Source organism: Hemiscyllium ocellatum, chromosome 13 (assembly GCF_020745735.1).
Source record: "Hemiscyllium ocellatum isolate sHemOce1 chromosome 13, sHemOce1.pat.X.cur, whole genome shotgun sequence".
NCBI classification, from domain to species: domain Eukaryota; kingdom Metazoa; phylum Chordata; class Chondrichthyes; order Orectolobiformes; family Hemiscylliidae; genus Hemiscyllium; species Hemiscyllium ocellatum.
In genome coordinates, this window is record NC_083413.1 from 11840989 (window position 1) to 11860574 (window position 19586).

Sequence of the window (19586 nt, forward strand, 5' to 3'; positions counted from 1 at the left end):
CTGTGCTTTTCCAGCACCACACACTCGACTCTGATCTCCAGCATCTGCAGTCCTCACTTTCTCCTCTTGAATATCTTGTTTGACTCTGCTTCCACCACAACACTGGGACAGATCCAAGGTATCCACTGCGTGAAAAGGTTCCTCTTTGTGTCTTCATAGCTTTTTTTTTTGCCAATTACCTGAAAGTTGTCCTTTGGTTCTCAGTCCTTGTACCACTGGTAAGTTTCTCCTTAGAACACCTTGTGATTTTGAATATCTTGATCAAATCTCCATTTCACCACCTTCTCTCCTCCCGCTCTATCTACTTTACTAAAGTGCTTCTTCCTTGGGACTTTTTCAAAAAACACTTTTATGCACAATAGTCCAGTTGAGACCAAACCAGTTTTTTATATAAGTTGAACCTCCTTGCTCGTGCCTGTGTATCCCAGCTGGTAAAGGTAGTGTTAGTGGATTAGTAATCTGCAAATACAGGCTATTGCTCTCAAAGTGTGAATTCAAATTCTACCAAGGCTGCTGAATGGAATTTGAATTCAATTAATATGTTTGTAATACAAGTCGGTGTCCAATTGGAGCGAGACCTCAACAGTGGAATCATAGAATCCCTCCAGTGTGCATTTAGGCCGTTTGGCCCATTGAGGCCACACTGTCCCTCTGAAGAACATCCCATATGTACCCACACCCTTACCCTATACCTGTAACCCTGAATTTCCCATGGTAATCCACCTCACTGACACATCCTCGAATACAATGGGCAATTGAGCATGGCCAGTCCACCTAACTTAAACCTCTTTGCACTGTGGGAGGAGACTCTCAAAAACATGGGGAGAATGTGCAACACCTCCACATACAGTCACCTGGGGGTGGAATTAAACCCAGATCCCTGGTGCTGTGAGACAGCAGTGCTAACCACTGAGCCACCGCGTCACCCAATCACGCTAGGGCTGGTAAATGGAAAAGAATAATATTTGTACCCCACACATTCCTGGCAATTACCATCTCCTAAAATAAGGAATCCCCCTGGATGCCATTGCCATTACTGTTGCTGAACCCGTCACTATCAATATCCTGGAGGATGCCATTGACCAGGGGAACTGAACTAGACCAGCCATAGAAAAATTGTGGCTACAAAAACAGGTCAGAAACTGGGACTCCTGCAGTGAGCAACTCACCACTTGACTCTCCAAAGCCTGTCCGTTATCTGAAAGACACACGACAGAGTGTGATGGAATATTCCCCACTTGTCTAGATGGGTGCAACTCCAACAACACTGCAGAAGCTTGATACCATCTCTGAACAGGCTACCCGTTTGCTTGACACGTCGTGCACGGCTGTCCCTTCACACCCAGCACTGGCGGAAGTAGGTGCCAACTATAGAATCCCCTGTAGTAACTCCCCATGTCTTGACTGATAATATTTTCCAAATCTGTGACCTCTATCTCCCAGAAGGAAAAAGATACATTGGAGTGCTATCCTCCATAATCCTGACTTGGAGTGCTACCGTTCTCTCACTGTCACTGGAGCAAAATCCTAGTACTCTTCTTATCAGCACGCAGGGGAGTCCCTATTGGGGATGAGAAATAAATGCTGCCCTAACCAGTGACCCCTACATTGCATGAATGAATTCCTAAATGGGAATTTTTGTAAAATCCTATCTGGGTTTCGAATGCCTTTTTACAGGGAAGAAATCCGGCCATCCTTGTATGAATAAAATACCGCAGATGATGGAAACTTGAAATTAAAAAAAAGTACTGGAGAAACTCTGGTCTGGTAACATCTGTGGGGAGAGAAAGAGACATCATGTCTGTTGTGACTCTTCCTCGGCCTCTGCCATCCATTACCAGTCTGCCTGTGTGTGACTGCGGTTGACTCTCAACTGCCTTCTGTAATGACTGAGCAAGGCACTCTATTCAAGAGTAAATTAGGGATGGCAGCAATGCCTACATACCATGAAAGAGAAAAGAAAAAAACTCCAAGGTACTAATCTTTGAACTTACCCTGCCATTTTCACCTTTATAGACATATCAACCCAGGTCTCTTTTGATATTTTGTGTGCCTGTGGAATTGTTCCCTTCATTCCATCTTGACCGTTCTATTACCACCTTCTTGGGGGAAATTGCTGTAATTCTAGAGCCCACTCTTTCCATCACAAAGGTTAATGGCTTAATTAAAATATGGGAAAGTCACAATTTACCTGTCTGATGGAGTTAATTTGGTTCCAAATACTGGCAAGGTTCCCTATTTAAAAAACTGCTGTCTATCACAAATTCATTCAAGCCATTCATAAACAAAGTTTTGAGCTTTTGACTATAAGTCAAGTAATTGAATCTCTTAAATCTTTTTTTAACACACCAAGACAAAAGAAATTTTGTTGTTTGCGTGGAAGGGATAAACTGGGGTGACACTGTTCAATAGCACCAGCAACAGAGTTCCTTTTCCTTCCTAAGACTTTTTCAGTTCTTTGACTTCCTTCCTCCAAGTTCTTTCCCTCCTTCACAAGAGGCACCGGATAATTGGTACACAAATGACAGAAGTTTCTTTTAGTTGCTCACTAAACACAACAGCAGCTGGTAGCAGACAATAATTGGCTTTCTTGAGGTTTCAAATACTTTTGCTGCAGAGAGACAAAGGATCAAAGACCACTCCTCTGAGTCCAGTGGCTTTTTATCCCTCTGTTGTAAGCTGTTTACCCATCCAGGAACCAACGTGAAAGCTGTCCTCAGGTTGGGCAGTTAAATCTTGTGCTGAGTGTGTAGCACCATCTTATCTCTCCTCTCCCCAATAGCTCAAACAAAGCAGCCGAGTAAACACATCTTGCAATGAGTGCAGTAGCTCAGTGCAGCAGTTCCTTCCACAGTATCTATTTTGAAAACAGTCCTTTTCCAATTTTAGTCTGCAATCAAAAATGCAGAGAAGTAAAAATATGGTCTTTACCTCGCAAAATGAATTATCTGTATTTCTATGCGTAGAACATCATTTGTGACTTGTCTGCTCAGTCCGCCAACCTGTCCATGTCTTTTTGAAGTTTTGCACTATCTCCTCGCTGTTTACTATGTCCTAGAATATCTCATTGTCTACAAATTTTGGAATTGGTTCTTGAACATCAAGTTCCTGGTCAATAATACAGGTGGGGAAGAGCAAGGTTACAACCCTGGCTCCTGGGGAGCCCCACTCTAAACCTCCCTTCAGTCTTAAAAACCTGTCAACATCATGTTTTGTTACTCACTGGTGTTTCTGTTTATTCTGGTAACTTGAGATTTATTGTCATTTCTAGAGGCCTGATACAGGCAGTAAATCTAATGTAATTTGTTTTAAGATCCATCTATTTTAACTGTGTCCTGTGTTGCCTTGTATTGTGCTTATAATGTTGAATTATGTACATACTGCATCTGGGCGGCACAGTGGCACAGTGGTTAGCACTGCTGCCTCACAGCGCCACAGACCTGGGTTCAATTCCTACCTCAGGTGACTGACTGTGTGGAGTTTGCACGTTCTCCCCGTGTCTGCATGGGTTTCCTCCGGGTGCTCCGGTTTCCTCCCACAGTCCAAAGATGTGCGGGTCAGGTGAATTGGCCATGCCAAATTGCCCGTGGTGTTAAGTAAGGAGTAAATGTAGGGGTGGGTTGCGCTTTGGCGAGTTGGTGTGCTCTTGTTCGGCCGAAGGGCCTGTTTCCACACTGTAAGTAATCTAGTCTTTGTATTTTTGAGAGAGATGTTTGCAGTAATTGGAGTATTTCTATCAAGTTGTTGCTTGGCTTATTGCTTGTGCCAGCTATATTCTCATCTTTTTAATCTTTTGTCCTTCTGCACTGTCCTTTCCCTTGTGGAACCATTGCCTTTGGTGGTAAGGATATAATTATTTCCAAACTGAGAATGAGACGCCAACCACATTGATTTTTTTCAGCAGTGCACAGTAACTTGTGCTGGGATCATTTGATGTTCCTACTTTGTTCACCTCTGTTACATATTTATTTTGTTGCGAGCTATTTCCCTGAGCCAACAGTAGGCATCCCTGATGACTACACTGTATGTTAATAGTGAAGACTGTGTCTACATGTGCCTGATCTGCCTGGAGCTCTCTACAAAGGTGCACAGCCTCTCTGCTCCTATCCATGATCACAACATTTAGCAGAATACCAGGAAGAGAGCTTCTCATCTTGGTCAGACACCAGAGTATAGCTGAAGAGTAATCCAAGTGGCTGGTCATGTGTTTTTCATCCCTAATGAATCTGAGACTGTACTGTATGGATAGTGTTGGTGTCAAAAAGGAGGCGTTTGGTCTATTGGTTTAAATTGGTCATAATTTGTTTAAAAAGGAGTTAGGAGAAAGTGAGGTCTGCAGATGCTGGAAATCAGAGCTGAAAATGTGTCGCTGGAAAAGCACAGCTGGTCAGGCAGCATACAAGGAGCAGGAGAATCGACATTTCGGGTATGAAGGGCTCATGCCCAAAATGTCGATTCTCCTGCTCCTTGGATGCTGCCTGACCTGCACTTTTCTAGCAACTCATTGGGTGGCATGGTGGCACAGTGGTTAGCACTGCTGCCTCACAGCACCAGAGACCCGGGTTCAATTCCTGCTGCAGGTGACTGTGTGGAGTTTGCACGTTCTCCCCATGTCTGCGTGGGTTGCCTTCGGGTGCTCCAGTTTCCTCCCACAGTCCAAAGATGTGTGGGTCAGGTGAATTGGCCATGCTAAATTGCCCGTAGTGTTAGGTAAAGGGGTAAATGTAGGGGTATGGTAGGTGTGGACTTGTTGGGCCGAAGGGCCTGTTTCCACACTGTAAGTAATCTAATTTCCAGCTCAGTTAAAAAGGAGTTACCCATTTCATAGAACCCTTCAGTGTTGAAGCAGGCCATTCAGTAAAAAATGAGGTCTGCAGATGCTGGAGATCACAGCTGCAAATGTGTTGCTGGTCAAAGCACAGCAGGCCAGGCAGCATCTCAGGAATAGAGAATTCGACGTTTCGAGCATAAGCCCTTCATCAGGAATAAGCAGGCCATTCAGCCCATTGAATTCACACCAACCCTCCGAGCCCAACCCAGTCTTTCCCTGCCGCCACGCACTTCCCAGGGCTAACCCACCTAACCTGCACATCCCTGGTCACTATGGGGCAATTTAGTATGGCCAATCCATCTGACCTGCACATCTTTGGACTGTGGGAGGAAACTGGAACACCCAGAGGAAACCCATGCAGACATGGGGAGAATATGCAAACTCCACACAGATAGTTGTCTGAGGCTGGAATTGAACCTGGGTCCCTGCTGCTGAGACAGCAATGCAAGTCACCTACTGTTAGGTGTTAGAATTGAGGCCTGTTCACTTATTTGATTCAACATTCCAGCCAGTTTCTATTGTACTCAGGTTTGAAGGAGATAATACATAATTGAGTACAGCAAATTTCATTCACTGGACTTCACCAGTTTCCTCATTTCCCCTCCCCCCACCTTACCTCAGTTCCAACCTTCCAGCTCAGCACTGTCCCCATGACCTGTCCTACCTGCCTACCTCCCTTCACACCTCTCCGCTCCACCCTCCCTCTGACCTATCCCCTCCATCCTTACCCCCATTCACCTATTGTACTCTTTGTTACCTTCTCCTCAGCCCCACCCCACACATTTATCTCTCCACTCTGGAGGCTTCCTGCCTCTATTCCTTATTAAGGGCTTTTGCCTGAACTGTCGATTTTCCTGCTTCTCGGATGCTGCCTGACCTGTGCTTTTCCAGCACCACTCTGATCTAAATTCTGGTTTCCAGCATCTGCAGTCCTCACTTTTGCCGAATTAAAGAGTTTTAGCTTAGATTACTTACAGTGTGGAAACAGGCCCTTCAGCCCAACAAGCCCACACCGACCTGCCGAAGCGCAACCCACCCATACCCCTACATTTACCCCTTATCTAACACTACGGGCAATTTAGCATGGCCAATTCACCTGTCCCGCACATCTTTGTGACTGTGGGAGGAAACCAGAGCACCCGGAGGAAACCCACACAGACACGGGGAGAACGTGAAAACTCCACACAGTCAGTCACCTGAGTTGGGAACTGAACCTGGGTCTACTGGTGCTGTGAGGTAGCAGTGCTAACTGCTGTGCCATCGTGCCGTCCACAGTTTTGTAGGAGACTGACCTGGGATTAGTATGCTTCGAACCATCTCTGTAGCAACATAGGCCGCATTGATGTAACCCTGCAATCCTGAAGTATTGTAATAAAGCTCAGTTTCTGCTTTTTAATCATTCATGGCGTGTTGGCTGTTCCAGTATCAGTTACCCATCCTTTAAGAAGATGGTGGTAAGCTACCTTCCTGAACCGTTCATTTGATGTAGGTACATCCTACAATGCTGTTCAGGAGTTCTAGGATTTTGACTCTGCTATGGTGAATAACAGGTGTTTTATATTTCCAAGCTAGGATGTTTAATGGCTTGAAGAGAAAGTTACAGCTGCTGTTTTTAGTTCCACATATCTGCTGCCCCTGTCCTTCTAGATGGAAGTGGTTGTGGGTTTGAAAACTGTTCATCCTGCTGATGTACTGTGACATACAAACATGCTCATAGTACAACTCGGATGTGATACCTACTTGCCTCTTTTACACATCTTGAACTGCTTGGCATCACTCACCAAGACTATAGAGGGTACACTGCAGAAAAACTATCAAATCTATTTTGTCAGGGATAGCTTCCTTGCTAAATGTGATTGATGGCTGTCAAGGAATTTTTGAGTATTTAGTAATCTCAAGGTGAGTAATAATTGCAGAATTATTTACAGAAGGGAGATCACACCACTTCAACCAGCCGTGTCTGTGCTTGATCGTTGCCTTTTTCACATAGTCCTGGAAAGTTATTTGTCTTCAGAAAATCATAAATGCTCCTTGAAAGCCATAACTATGTATTCTTGTCTCTCTCTGTCTCTTTCTCTCTCGTTCACTCTGTCTCTCTCGCTCTTTTGCTTTGTCTCCTTTTCTGGTGGTGTACTCCAAGTCTTGAGCACTCACTGCAGTGGTGTTGAATGTTTTGTTTCCCTCCCATTGCCAGTTCCTTTGAGTTGAGTTCTTGACCCTTCAGTCAATAGAAGCAGTTTCTCTCTAACTGCTCTGTCCAGGCACATCATGATTTTGAACTCCTCTGGCAAATTTTCTGTCCACTTTGTCTTCATCAAGAAGCTTCATAAATAATGGAGAGATAGAGGAGTCAGCAGCTTTATAAAAACAGAAGAGCAGATCTGTGAGAAAAAGACAGCACTGGTACAATAGCCAGGGTTTTTTCCTTGGGGTGGGGGAGTCCAAACTAGTGGGCATAGTTCTAAGGTGAGAGGGGAAAGATTTAAAAGGGACCTAAGGGTCAATTCTTTCACAGAGGGTGGCGCATATGCAGAATGAGCTGCCAGAGGGAGTGTTGGAGGTTGGTACAACAACAGCATTTAAAAGGCATCTGGAGGGGTATATGAATGGGAAGGGTTTGGTGGAATATGGGCCAAATGCTGGCAAATGGGACTAGATTAATTTAGGATACCTGGTTGGCATGGACGAGTTAGACCGGAAGGTCTGCTTCCGTGCTGTACATGTCTGATCCTAATAAAGGAGAACTGGTAGATGGAGTGCATTTGGATTTCCAGAATGCATTTGATAAGGGGCCACACAAAAAATTATTGTACAAGACAGGAGTCCACAGTATTGAAGGCAATCTATTAGTGTCAATTGAGGAATGTGGTTGAAAATGTGTTGCTGGTTAAAGCACAGCAGGTTAGGCAGCATCCAAGGAATAGGAAAGTCGACGTTTCGGGCATAAGCCTTTCATCAGGAATGAGGAGAGGGTGCCAGGCAGGCTAAGATAAAAGGTAGGGAGGAGGGACTTGGGGAAAGGGCGATGGAGATGTGATAGGTGGAAGGAGGTCAAGGTGAGGGTGATAGGTCGGAGTGGGGTGGGGGCGGAGAGGTTAGGAAGAAGATTGCAGGTTAGGAGGGCGGTACTGAGTTGAGGGAACCGACTGAGACAAGGTGGGGGGAGGGGAAATGAGGAAACTGGAGAAATCTGAGTTCATCCCTTGTGGTTGGAGGGTTCCCAGGCGGAAGATGAGGCGTTCTTCCTCCAACCGTCGTGTTGTTATGTTCTGCCGGTGGAGGAGTCCAAGGACCTGCATGTCCTCGGTGGAGTGGGAGGGAGAGTTAAAGTGTTGAGCCATGGGGTGGTTGGGTTGGTTGGTCCGGGCGTCCCTGAGGTGTTCTCTGAAGCAATCCGCAAGTAAGCGGCCCGTCTCCCCAATGTAGAGGAGGCCACATCGGGTGCAGCGGATGCAATAGATGATTTGTGTGGAGGTACAGGTGAACTTGTGGTGGATATGGAAGGATCCCTTGGGACCTTGGAGGGAAGTGAGGGAGGAGGTGTGGGCGCAAGTTTTACATTTCCTGCGGTTGCAGGGGAAGGTGCCGGGAGTGGAGGTTGGGTTGGTGGGGGGTGTGGACCTGACGAGGGAGTCACGAAGGGAGTGGTCTTTGCGGAACGCTGATAGGGGAGGGGAGGGAAATATATCCCTGGTGGTGGGGTCCGTTTGGAGGTGGCGGAAATGACGGCGGATGATACGCTGTATACGGAGGTTGGTGGGGTGGTAGGTGAGAACCAGTGGGGTTCTGTCTTGGTGGCGGTTGGAGGAGCGGGGCTCAAGGGCGGAGGAGCGGGAAGTGGAGGAGATGCGGTGGAGGGCATCGTCGATCACGTTTGGGGGGAATCACGTTTGGGGGGAATTCTTCAAGGACCGCAGATTCCCCCCAAACGTGATCGACAATGCCCTCCACCGCATATCCTCCACTTCCCGCTCCTCCGCCCTTAAGCCCCGATCCTCCAACCGCCACCAAGACAGAACCCCACTGGTTCTCACCTACCACCCCACCAACCTCCGTATACAGCGTATCATCCGCCGTCATTTCCGCCACCTCCAAACGGACCCCACCACCAGGGATATATTTCCCTCCCCTCCCCTATCAGCGTTCCGCAAAGACCACTCCCTTCGTGACTCCCTCGTCAGGTCCACACCCCCCACCAACCCAACCTCCACTCCCGGCACCTTCCCCTGCAACCGCAGGAAATGTAAAACTTGCGCCCACACCTCCTCCCTCACTTCCCTCCAAGGCCCCAAGGGATCCTTCCATATCCGCCACAAGTTCACCTGTACCTCCACACACATCATCTATTGCATCCGCTGCACCCGATGTGGCCTCCTCTACATTGGGGAGACGGGCCGCTTACTTGCGGAACGCTTCAGAGAACACCTCTGGGCCGCCCGGACCAACCAACCCAACCACCCCGTGGCTCAACACTTTAACTCTCCCTCCCACTCCACCGAGGACATGCAGGTCCTTGGACTCTTCCACCGGCAAAACATAACAACACGACGGTTGGAGGAAGAACTCCTCATCTTCCGCCTGGGAACCCTCCAACCACAAGGGATGAACTCAGATTTCTCCAGTTTCCTCATTTCCCCTCCCCCCACCTTGTCTCCCCCTCAACTCAGCACCACCCTCCTAACCTGCAATCTTCTTCCTAACCTCTCCGCCCCCACCCCACTCCGGCCTATCACCCTCACATTGACCTCCTTCCACCTATCACATCTCCATCGCCCCTCCCCCAAGTCCCTCCTCCCTACCTTTTATCTTAGCCTGCCTGGCACCCTCTCCTCATTCCTGATGAAGGGCTTATGCCCGAAACGTCGAATTTCCTATTCCTTGGATGCTGCCTGACCTGCTGTGCTTTAACCAGCAACACATTTTCAACTGTGATCTCCAGCATCTGCAGACCTCACTTTTTACTGAGGAATGGTCAACACACACAAGCCAATCAGTATTAGTGGGTCTTTTTCAAGCTGGATAAATGAGTGCCATAAGGATTAGACCTAAGGCTTTTTACAACTATATCCAATCAAAATTTGGTGATGTTACAAAAGTAGGTGGGTGGGCCTGTATGATGAGGATGTGAAGAACCTGCATGGTAGGTTGAGTGAGTGGACAAAACTAGGTAGATCAGGTTTTAAAAAAGAGTGAGGTTGTGCACTTTTGGTCAGAAGTGACAAAAAGCAGTCTATAATATTTAAATGGAGAAAGATCTCTCTCTCTCTCTCTCTCTCTCTCTCTCCCTTTCTCTTTCCCCCACACCATCCATCACACTCTCTCTCCCAGATAGATGTTGAAAAGATGTTTTCACGAGTGAAGGAATTTCCGATTACAGGACAAGATACTTAGTTAAAACTGAAATGTGAATGAATTCCTTTTCTCAGAAGGCTCTGAGTATCTGGAATTCTCAACACCAGAGAGTTGTGGAGGCTGAAGGTATTTCAAGAGGAGATAAATTTCTGAAATGTTGGGGAGTTGATGGCTATCATGAGCTTGCATGAAAGATTAATGGAGGCCTGGGGCAGATCGGCCATGATTCTGTTGAATGGCCTCTTCCTGCTGCTTTTTTTTAGCTGTTTTGTAAGAAGATCTGCCTGGGCTTTGCCAGCTTTTCCACATGGCTGAACTCTTTCATCCCTGGAACCATCCTCATAAATCTTCTCTGCACTTTCTCCAATGTCTTTGTCCTTCCTCGCAACTTACAAAGCCTTTTAGGTAATTCACTAATTTCTGTGTCAAGTCTTTGAATTGTAAGAGCTTCCAGAGATCCAGATTACAGGTTTAAAATCCAGCAGTGCTGTGGTTGGCTAATAATGACAAACTATACATCGTTTTCTTCTACGCCTGCTGCCAGAAGTGAACGGTATGGTTGAAAAGATCATTGAATTTTGGCCAAGGTTGCGGAGAGTCTGAGTAAATAACAGAGTTTAGTTTCCTGTTATCCATTCCTTCAGTGTTACAGAGAGGAAGATCTAATTACGATCAAACCTATTTGTTTAACCAACTTCTCTGCTTTGCTGTCCGCTCTAATTTCACTTATTTTCTTTGCAGAGGGAGGTAAAAGTGAAGAAAGTCACCACTAACTTGACCATTTTTCCATTGGTGGTAGTTATAAAACTGCTGATAGTCCAAAGATGTGCAGGCCAGGTGAATTGGCCTTGCTAAAATGCATTAGTCGGAGGGAAATGGATCTGGGTGGGTTACTCCTTTGGAGGGTCGGTGTGGACTGGTTGGGCCGAAGAGCCTGTTTCCACACTGTAGGGAATCTAATCTAATCATAACTGTGATACGGTATTTCTGTTTTATTAAAAGATTGGAGGCTTGGTCAGATGTTGGTGTTTTTGTGGTTTTTCTTTCTTCACTTAGTAACTTTCTGCTGGAGGAGATGTTTTGACACTGAAACTGCTTCGAAAGTGTTCTGCCGTGAAATACAAATTCCATAATGTAGAAAACGAGAAAGAAAACATGACTATTGTGCAGTGGTGATGATAGCCCTTGGTTGACACTGTAATATAATTTTTGAAATGTTCTGTCAAGTCCAGAATAGAAATTCAGTCCTGGAGCTACAAGGATTGGTTTGATGGGTTGCTTGTTAAAATAACAGCCAGGCAGTAACCCTCATGTCTAGTGTTCGCTCAAGTAACGTTGAGAAAGTTAAACAAGTACAACGTATCTTTTCAGGTCCTGAAGCATGGATAATCGGGAATGGCAATCTCATTGGCCTGTTTGTTGGAGAAAAATACCTGCCTTTTCAGTAGCAATAACTAAACAATGGAAAGAAAATCAAAGGATCCACATTGTTTTTGTGAAGGTTGACTATGAGGCAGTGACTACTTTCAACGAATACACAAAACCGTCTTCATTCTTTTTATTTTGTGATTTCTTAATGTATCTGCCAACTCTCTGCAATACACTGCACTCTATGGAAGATACAAACTAAAACAAAATACATTCAAGCCCAGGAGTTGATCATTACACCATTTCAGATTTGTGACACTATGATTTGATTACATTACCCACTATTCTCTCAAGTTCTCACTTGTTGATTTTAATGGACTGTAGAATGTGGGCTTAAATCTGCTGATGTACTTTCCTAGATTAGATGACCATAAAAAATATGACTGGAAGTAAGGCCATTCGGCCCATTGAGTTCATTCAATCTTGGCTGATGGGCATTTCAACACCATTTACCTGTACTCTCCCCGTATCCCTTAATTCCTCCGAGATTAAGAATTTATCAATCTCTGCCTTGAAGACATTTAACGTCCCAGCCTCCACTGTGCTCTGTGGCAATGAATTCCACAGGCCCACCACTCTCTGGCTGAAGAAATGTCTCCTCATTTCCTTTCTAAATTGACCCCCTCTAATTCTGAGGCTGTGCCCACAGATCCTAGTATCCCTGCTTGCTGCTGAATAGGAAACACTTCCCCACTCCAAGATAAAATGGCTTGAAAGAGGGCGGAGGTTTTGTTTGTGAAGCATCTTCTGGTGACATGCTGTGTTCTTTTTCTAGGATGTGCTCTGCTGCCTGAGGCCTTGAACCAGGCGGTTCCATAACTAAGCTTGAAAGATGAGATTGGATTTGGGCTGAATTAAATGCCCTTGCCTTCTGTTCATTTTTGTTTTTTTTCTCTTTCTAGATCAAGCCTTTGTAACACTAGCAACCAATGACCTATATGGGAAAGGTGCCTTGGTACTGGGAACATCATTGCGAAACCACAAAACTACAAGAAAACTGGTGGTTCTTGTTAGTCCCCAAGTATCAAACAATATGAGGTATTTATTTATTGAATCATTTATGTTTGATGTTCTCCGTTTTGACACCGCTCCCAATTTAACATGGAACTGTCAGTATAGTAGACATTTGGTATTCATTTACAGCGGAGGATGTTAAAAAATATTTTTTGTGTCACTAACCTCATCGATCAATTAATTAACCTTTGCAACTTGGTTATGTTTTGTGGCCACCAATCTTCATACTTAATTCCCTCAAACAGTACCAGTTCCCACTCTCCTCCTCCCTCCCTTTTAGCAGTTAAGTAATTATATTATCCCTTTGTGCACATTGATTGCATGGCCATTATCTCAGATGATCCTGAATGTTTATATTTTACTGCAAACAAACACAATGACACTTGCAAAGTGACAGTGGTCTAAATAATTCAGTTGGCTGGAAGTCCCTGGTGTCTATTTTGGAATTTAGCATGGCCTAAAGTGCTGGATTAATCTTTGATCACTGAATATGAATAAACTGATTTGGGTAGCTTGACCATTCTTAAATACTCTTACTTGGCACTTTTGCTGCTGTATTGGTGGTGAAGTTGCAAGTCGGACTAATTTTGGAAAAGCTCTGGTTATCTTGAGTTTACCGCATTGTTTGACCAGTGTGGTTGGTTACATTTCCTGCACATCCAAGCTCCTCATCTACTGTGTCTGTTACACTCGATGTGGTCTGCTCTACATTGGAGAGACAGGACACCAACACGTGAAACATTTCTGGGACACACACCAAACAACCCACCGCCCTGTGGCTGACCACTTCCACTCCCCCCTCCCACTCCGCCAAGAACATGCTAGTTTTGGGCCACCTCCACGGCCAGATTCTAGCCACCCGAAAACTGGAAGAAGAATGCCTCCTCTTCCCCCTTGGGACCCTCCAACCACACAGGACCAATGTCAATTTCACTAGTTTCCTCAACTTCCCTCCCCCACCTCATCCCAGATCCAATCCTCCAACTCTGCACCGCCCTCTTGAACTGTTCCACCTATTCATCGTCTTTCCCATCTATCTGCTCCACTCTGACCTATCACCATCGGCGCCTACCTTCATTGCCTTCCAAATTATCTCCCCCACCCCCAGCCCCACCACTCCCCTCCTATTTATCTCTCAGCCCCCTTTCTATCCCCCTCCCCCCAACATTCCTGATGAAGGGTGTATACCCAAAACATTGACTTGCCTGCTCCTCGGGTGCTGCCTGACCTGCTGTGCTTTTGCAGCACCACGCTTTTCGACTCTGATCTCCAGCATCTGCAGTCCTCACTTTCTCCTACATTTTTAGGATGGAGGATAATGGATGTACAAAAAAAACCCTTAAAATGTCGAATTTCTTCAACCCACAGGTGTTCTAGTTTGCATCCCATGGAGTTACTACTTTAATTGCTAATTGTTGAGAGATTGATGTTAGAAATATAGCAAAAATGTAAAGCCTAATATTTGCTTCAGATTGAGGCTGTTATTTATCCAAATGGTTTTGCAGTTGTGATTTAATTGACATTGGCAGCCTACTTTATCCTAATTGAGGGGCGGGAGTGTGGATGCATGCAGGCGCTGTCCATGAAACATGCACTGAGATATTGTCAGCTGGTATCCAAGATGGAGGACCGGTGGGCCAAGAGGTGAACTGGAGTCAGTAATATATTGCTCTGACTTCTATGAGAAAGTGAGGACTACAAATGCTGCAGAGCCGAGAGTGTGGTGCTGGAAGTGCACAGCTGGTCAGGCAGCATCCGAGGTAGGAGAATCGACGTTTCGGGCATAAGCCCTTCTTCTCGAAACACCAATTCTCCCGCTCCTCGGATGCTGCCTGACCTGCTGCTTTGATTTCTATAGCAGGAATTGTCACTTATTTGCAGTAGAAAATAGGGACCTGCATATTGATGAGGTAAGGATAACAAATGATGAAATGTTAATAAATATGCAAGTAGGCGTCTCACCACTCACTTTGTCTCGTCCTTCAATACCTGGTTGGAAAGTGGAGCTTTTTTGCTGTTGTGATATCCGGAGTCTCCTCGCTGCTGATCTCCCATTGGTCTCCCATTTCTCTCACTAATGGCCATGTTGTTCAGTGGCTGGGAGAATTTATTCATCATGTGAAATAAATGTGTTTTGAATATAAGCCAGTGCAGAGCTGGTTTGAAAAGTTTCTTAATATGTTTTCAGTTTGTACCTTTCTAAAAACTTTATAAATTGGTTACACCAGAAATAGTACCAATGTTTGGGATATTTGAGTTGTATTACTGGGGTCACTGAATCATAATTTCAAATCCTACTGAAAAAGTTTGAAAATTTAAGTGTAAAAAAATTCTGGAAATAACAAACTGCTAAAATTGACAAGGAAGGTGTTAGATTATCAAGAGCCTGTGTTTGTTCTAAGATACGTATAATTTTTGTATTTTGCTTTGAAAAATAATGACAACTAGGCATGGTATAGTGGTTGTAACAATTACTCCAAATTACGAGTAGCTTATTCTAAACTTACATGGAACTGTGTTGTTCGTGATGCAACCTGTAATGCTTTTTAAACAACATTAATTCATGTGTAAATAAAGTCTTGTTTGCCCATTTGAGTTTTGTTTTATTGTGTCATGACGACTGTTATTTCCACTTTAATGCTTTGCGCACGATTTGGTGAAGCTTACTTGAAGCTAGGCTAATTCCAACCAGGAACAACCACTGCTAAGTTTATAAATAAAATGGACATGTAGGTTGGAAAAGAAGTTTAATGTTGTACGGAGGGTGAGGGAGTTAACTGAAAAAGGTATATCTAGGATGACATGAAGCACAGTGGCTGGATAAAGTGAACAGATAAAGCTAAATAAAAGGGTGGCACGGTGGCTCAGTGGTTAGCATTGCTGTCTCACAGGGTTAGGAACCTGGGTTCGATTCCCACCTTGGGTGACTGTCTGTGGAGCTTGCATGTTCTCCCCGTGTCTGTGTGGTTTCCTCTGGTTTCCTACGACAATCCAAAGATGTGCAGGTTAGGTGAATTGGCTTTGCTAAATTTCCCGCAGCATTCAGGGATGTGTGGGTGCATTAGTCAGGGGCAAATATAGGGCAGGGGGAATGGATCTGAGTGGGTAACTTTGGAAGGTCAGTGTGGACTTGTTGGGCCAAATGGCCTGTTTCCATACTGTAGGAAATCTACTCTACTCTAAAAACTGAAATGACTGCAGATGCTGGAAATCAGAAATTGCTGGAAAAGCTCATCAGGTCTGGCAGCACCTGTGGAGAGAAATCAGAGTCAACATTTCAGGTTCAGTGACCTTTCTTCAGAACTGAGCTTTTCTAGCAATCTATCTGGTTTTGTTGTGAACAAAAAGCTATATCCTGTTAGAATACTTACTTTCTTTCTTAAACCATATAAGGGAGGTAATGCATTCTGAAGCAACAGTGTGAGATTTGAATGAGGGAAATCACCAAAGCATGAGGGACAAAGTGATTAAAGGAAAATACATTCCAGAGTAAAGGCAATGGATAGTCTTTAAATAATTGTTACATGAGCTTTAGGTACTGTGTACTTTTTCAATGTGCAAAATTCAAATAAGGTCAGTCAGCCATGGTTACTGAAGGAGTTCAGGGTTGCATATAAGATTAAAATAAAAGGTCTATGATGTTGCAGAACAGCAGGAGTTCTGAAGATTTGCGAGATCTATGGAATTACAACAAAGGTGGACCAAGAAACTGATAAGAAAGGCAAATAGAATATGCAGGCAATCTTGGAAAAACATAAATGGACTGTAAAAGTCTCCAAGAGAGCATAACAAGGAAACATTTGGCTAAAATGAATGTAGATCAAACGTCTTGCATAAGGGGGAAAAACGCTTGATTCCAATATTAAAGAAATGGTAGTAGGGCACTAATGATTTTATAAATTGGGCAGAGCCAACATGGTTTTGTGCACCTACTCTGCGGCCGTAACATTGTATTCCTCTCTCTGTTCAATCACCCCATGATCTTTGTATGGCATGATTTGCCTGTACTGCATGCAAAACAAAACTTTTCACTGTACTTAGGTACATGTGACAATAATCCAGTTGAAAGGAAAATTGTTTGAAAAGTTTTATTAGATGTTTGAAGGTATTACAACTTCTCTTGTTAAAGAGCTACAAATAGATATGGTGTTTTTGGATTTCCAAAAGACCTTCAATGAGGTGCCATACAGAAAGATAAAAGCCCCTGGTATTCGTGTGAAAAAAAGTGTTCATAGAGACTTGGTTAACTAGCTGGAAACCAATTTGAGATAAATGGATCATTTTTTCAGGTTGTCAATCGCTAACTAGTGGAGTGCCAAAAGGATATTGGACCTCCACTGTTGATGATATTAATGACTTGCATGATGGGACTGATTTGTGTTGCAGCCAGACTGCAAATGCAAATATATTTAGGCAAACAGGTTGGGAGGAGTATGCAAAGGCTTGTACATAGCTTAAGTGACTGGGAGCATTTGTAAGGTGGAATATCACGTGGAGAAATGAGGTGGTCCAGATTGGTAGGTAGAATAAAAGAGCAAGTTTATTATTAAATGGAGAATGAGGTGTGATCTCGCTGAAACGTAGAGGATTCTTAAGGGGCTTGACAGGATAAATGCTGAGAGGATGTTTCCCATCGAGGATTGCAGGGTGTCATCTCTGAATAAACGGGTGCCAATTCAAGGCTGAGATGATGAGGAATTTCTTCTGAGGGTTGAGAGTCTTTGGAACTCCTTGTCACAGAGAGCTGTGGGGGCAGAGTCCTTGTGTATATTTAAGGGTTGAGCTAGATTCTTGATCTGTCAGGGCGGTGAGGATTATTGAGAAATGGCAGGAAAGTGGGTGTGAGGAATGTCCAATCAGCCAAGGTCCCATAGAATGGTGGAGCATGCTTGAGGGGCCAAACGGCCTACTCCTGTTCCCATTTATTGTGGTTTTAACACTGGTTTCTTATTTCTGTGTGGCTTTAATGATGCTTTTTTAATATAACGGAACATCAAAACTGCACATCGCCCATGTTTAATGATCCTGCCTTAAATGTGGTCTTTTTGTTTCTCTTGAACTCCATTTTAAAAAGTCGAATTTTATTTTGTAACCTGACCTCTAATTCAAGGACATCTGTAATTTAAAAACCTTTTTTCACCCACATTTTTCAACATCTTCCCATTATATGTATGCTCTCATTGGTTGCTCTGAATGTAATTTCTACCCCTGCTGTGTATTTGGAGGATTGGGCATATTTAAATGCTATGAGATATAGGGCCCACCATCTCCCCAACTCAGGCCTGGTTGGAGAATGCTTTCTTGCTCCACTGCTAATTAGATTAGATTTATTGTCACGTGTATAAAAATATAGTTTTTAAAAAAAGTATTTTTTCTGCATGTTATACACAAAATGTCACCACACTCTGGCACTATTTTGTTGTTTTTTTTCAAATAAAAGATATTATTTAAAGGAAAGACTAGTTAAGTTTTCTCGAGTGTGTGCCATTGTGATAAGTGTCCAAATAGCTGTATCGAGTAATGTACATTTAATTATGCGTTGAGTAGTTGTCTATTGTGTATGATGACAACAGCAGGAACACTAGAAGAACGAAATTAAAGGAATTCTGGCAATGGATGGTACTTTGCATGGTCACCATTAATGAAAACAGCTTTCAATTCGAAGTTTATTTTTAAATTGACTTGCTCAAGCAAATGTCTGGAGCAGGTCGGACTTGAACCCAGATGTTGGGTCACTCTGAACCACAAGAGCTCTTTCAATTCCGGGATTTCTCCTTTCTGTTCAGAGGAACTCTGGGCACTTAAAACAAATATAATTCAGCTCTTCAGAGATGATATTACATACCTCTCAGACCCATAGTTGAGCCTCTTGTCACCTCCTCCACCCCCCCCTTTGCTGCTGGTATTGACCCCATGACCTTTGCAGAACCTGCTTATCCAAATCAGCCTTAAGGAGGATGTGGGGAAACGGCTGGAGGAAAGTGCAAGTTAGCGTGTTACATCAGAGAGAGAGCGATGCAATATTGCTGTGGGTGGAGTAATCAGCCTTCGCACAGAAATGGAACAGGACTGGGAGAGTAAGCAGGGAGAAGGTGAGGACTGCAGATGCTGGAGATTGGAGTCGAGTATGGTGCTGGAAAAGCACAGCAGGGCAGGCAGCATCCAAGGAGCAATTATCTATGTTGAGCAGGACGAGCTGCTAGAAATGGAAAAACGTGGTTATGTTCGTAGGCTTACAGCAATAGGCAATATCTCCTGCATTTATCTTTGCATGGAGCACATTGGGAGGTGACTGAGCTTCACTAAAATGGTCCTCCGTTGTATTCAGCCCGAGCTACACCCTCGCAGCAGGTGAAGGGTCACGGTGCCATAGCTGTGTAGGTGACTGGGATTATTATATTTTACGTATCTAACTCCTTACTGATATATCCCACAGTTCACCATCCCCCACAGTAAGATGAGGGTCACTGAGGACATGGAGTTGACAATGCCAGAGGAAAGCAGGCACAGTGAGCAGGAAGCTTTGCTCAGATTGTAGAATTCCTAGCGCTGCAGGGTGCAATAAATTCACACACACACACCAAGCTTTGCTGGGCACCATGTAGCGGTTCTGCCAAATACCAGAACTGAAAGGGACTACTGTCCGTTTGATAATGATCAGATCACTGCACCCTCCTTCTGTGGCAGTCAGCTATGTTTCAGCAAATAAGTGTGGTTACTGGAAGCTGAGGGCTACGCCTGTGGTTTATGACACCCATACACATACACCTACACACTTGTGTGTGCACACACTCACATGCAGGAGCTGACACTCTCAATCAGAAGCACACTCGCACGCACACACTCTTGTATGCATGCATGCAAATATGGAGCATGCAGACATTGAGAGACATGCTATCACATATTACGTGACAGGGAAGACTAGTCGCAAGCAAAAGCAATGATTTTGCTGCCTGGAAAA

At 44.4% G+C, this 19586-nt stretch overlaps 1 protein-coding gene across 1 annotated transcript in view; it reads left to right on the top strand.

Annotated features, from left to right (window-relative positions):
• The window catches only part of LOC132821424 (glycogenin-1-like), an 89201-nt gene that overhangs the window by 6535 nt on the left and 63080 nt on the right, over positions 1-19586 (top strand). The window contains exon 2 of the mRNA XM_060834009.1: positions 12514-12649. Within this exon, the coding sequence (XP_060689992.1) occupies positions 12514-12649 (136 nt within the window). The remainder of the gene's footprint in view (positions 1-12513; positions 12650-19586) is intronic.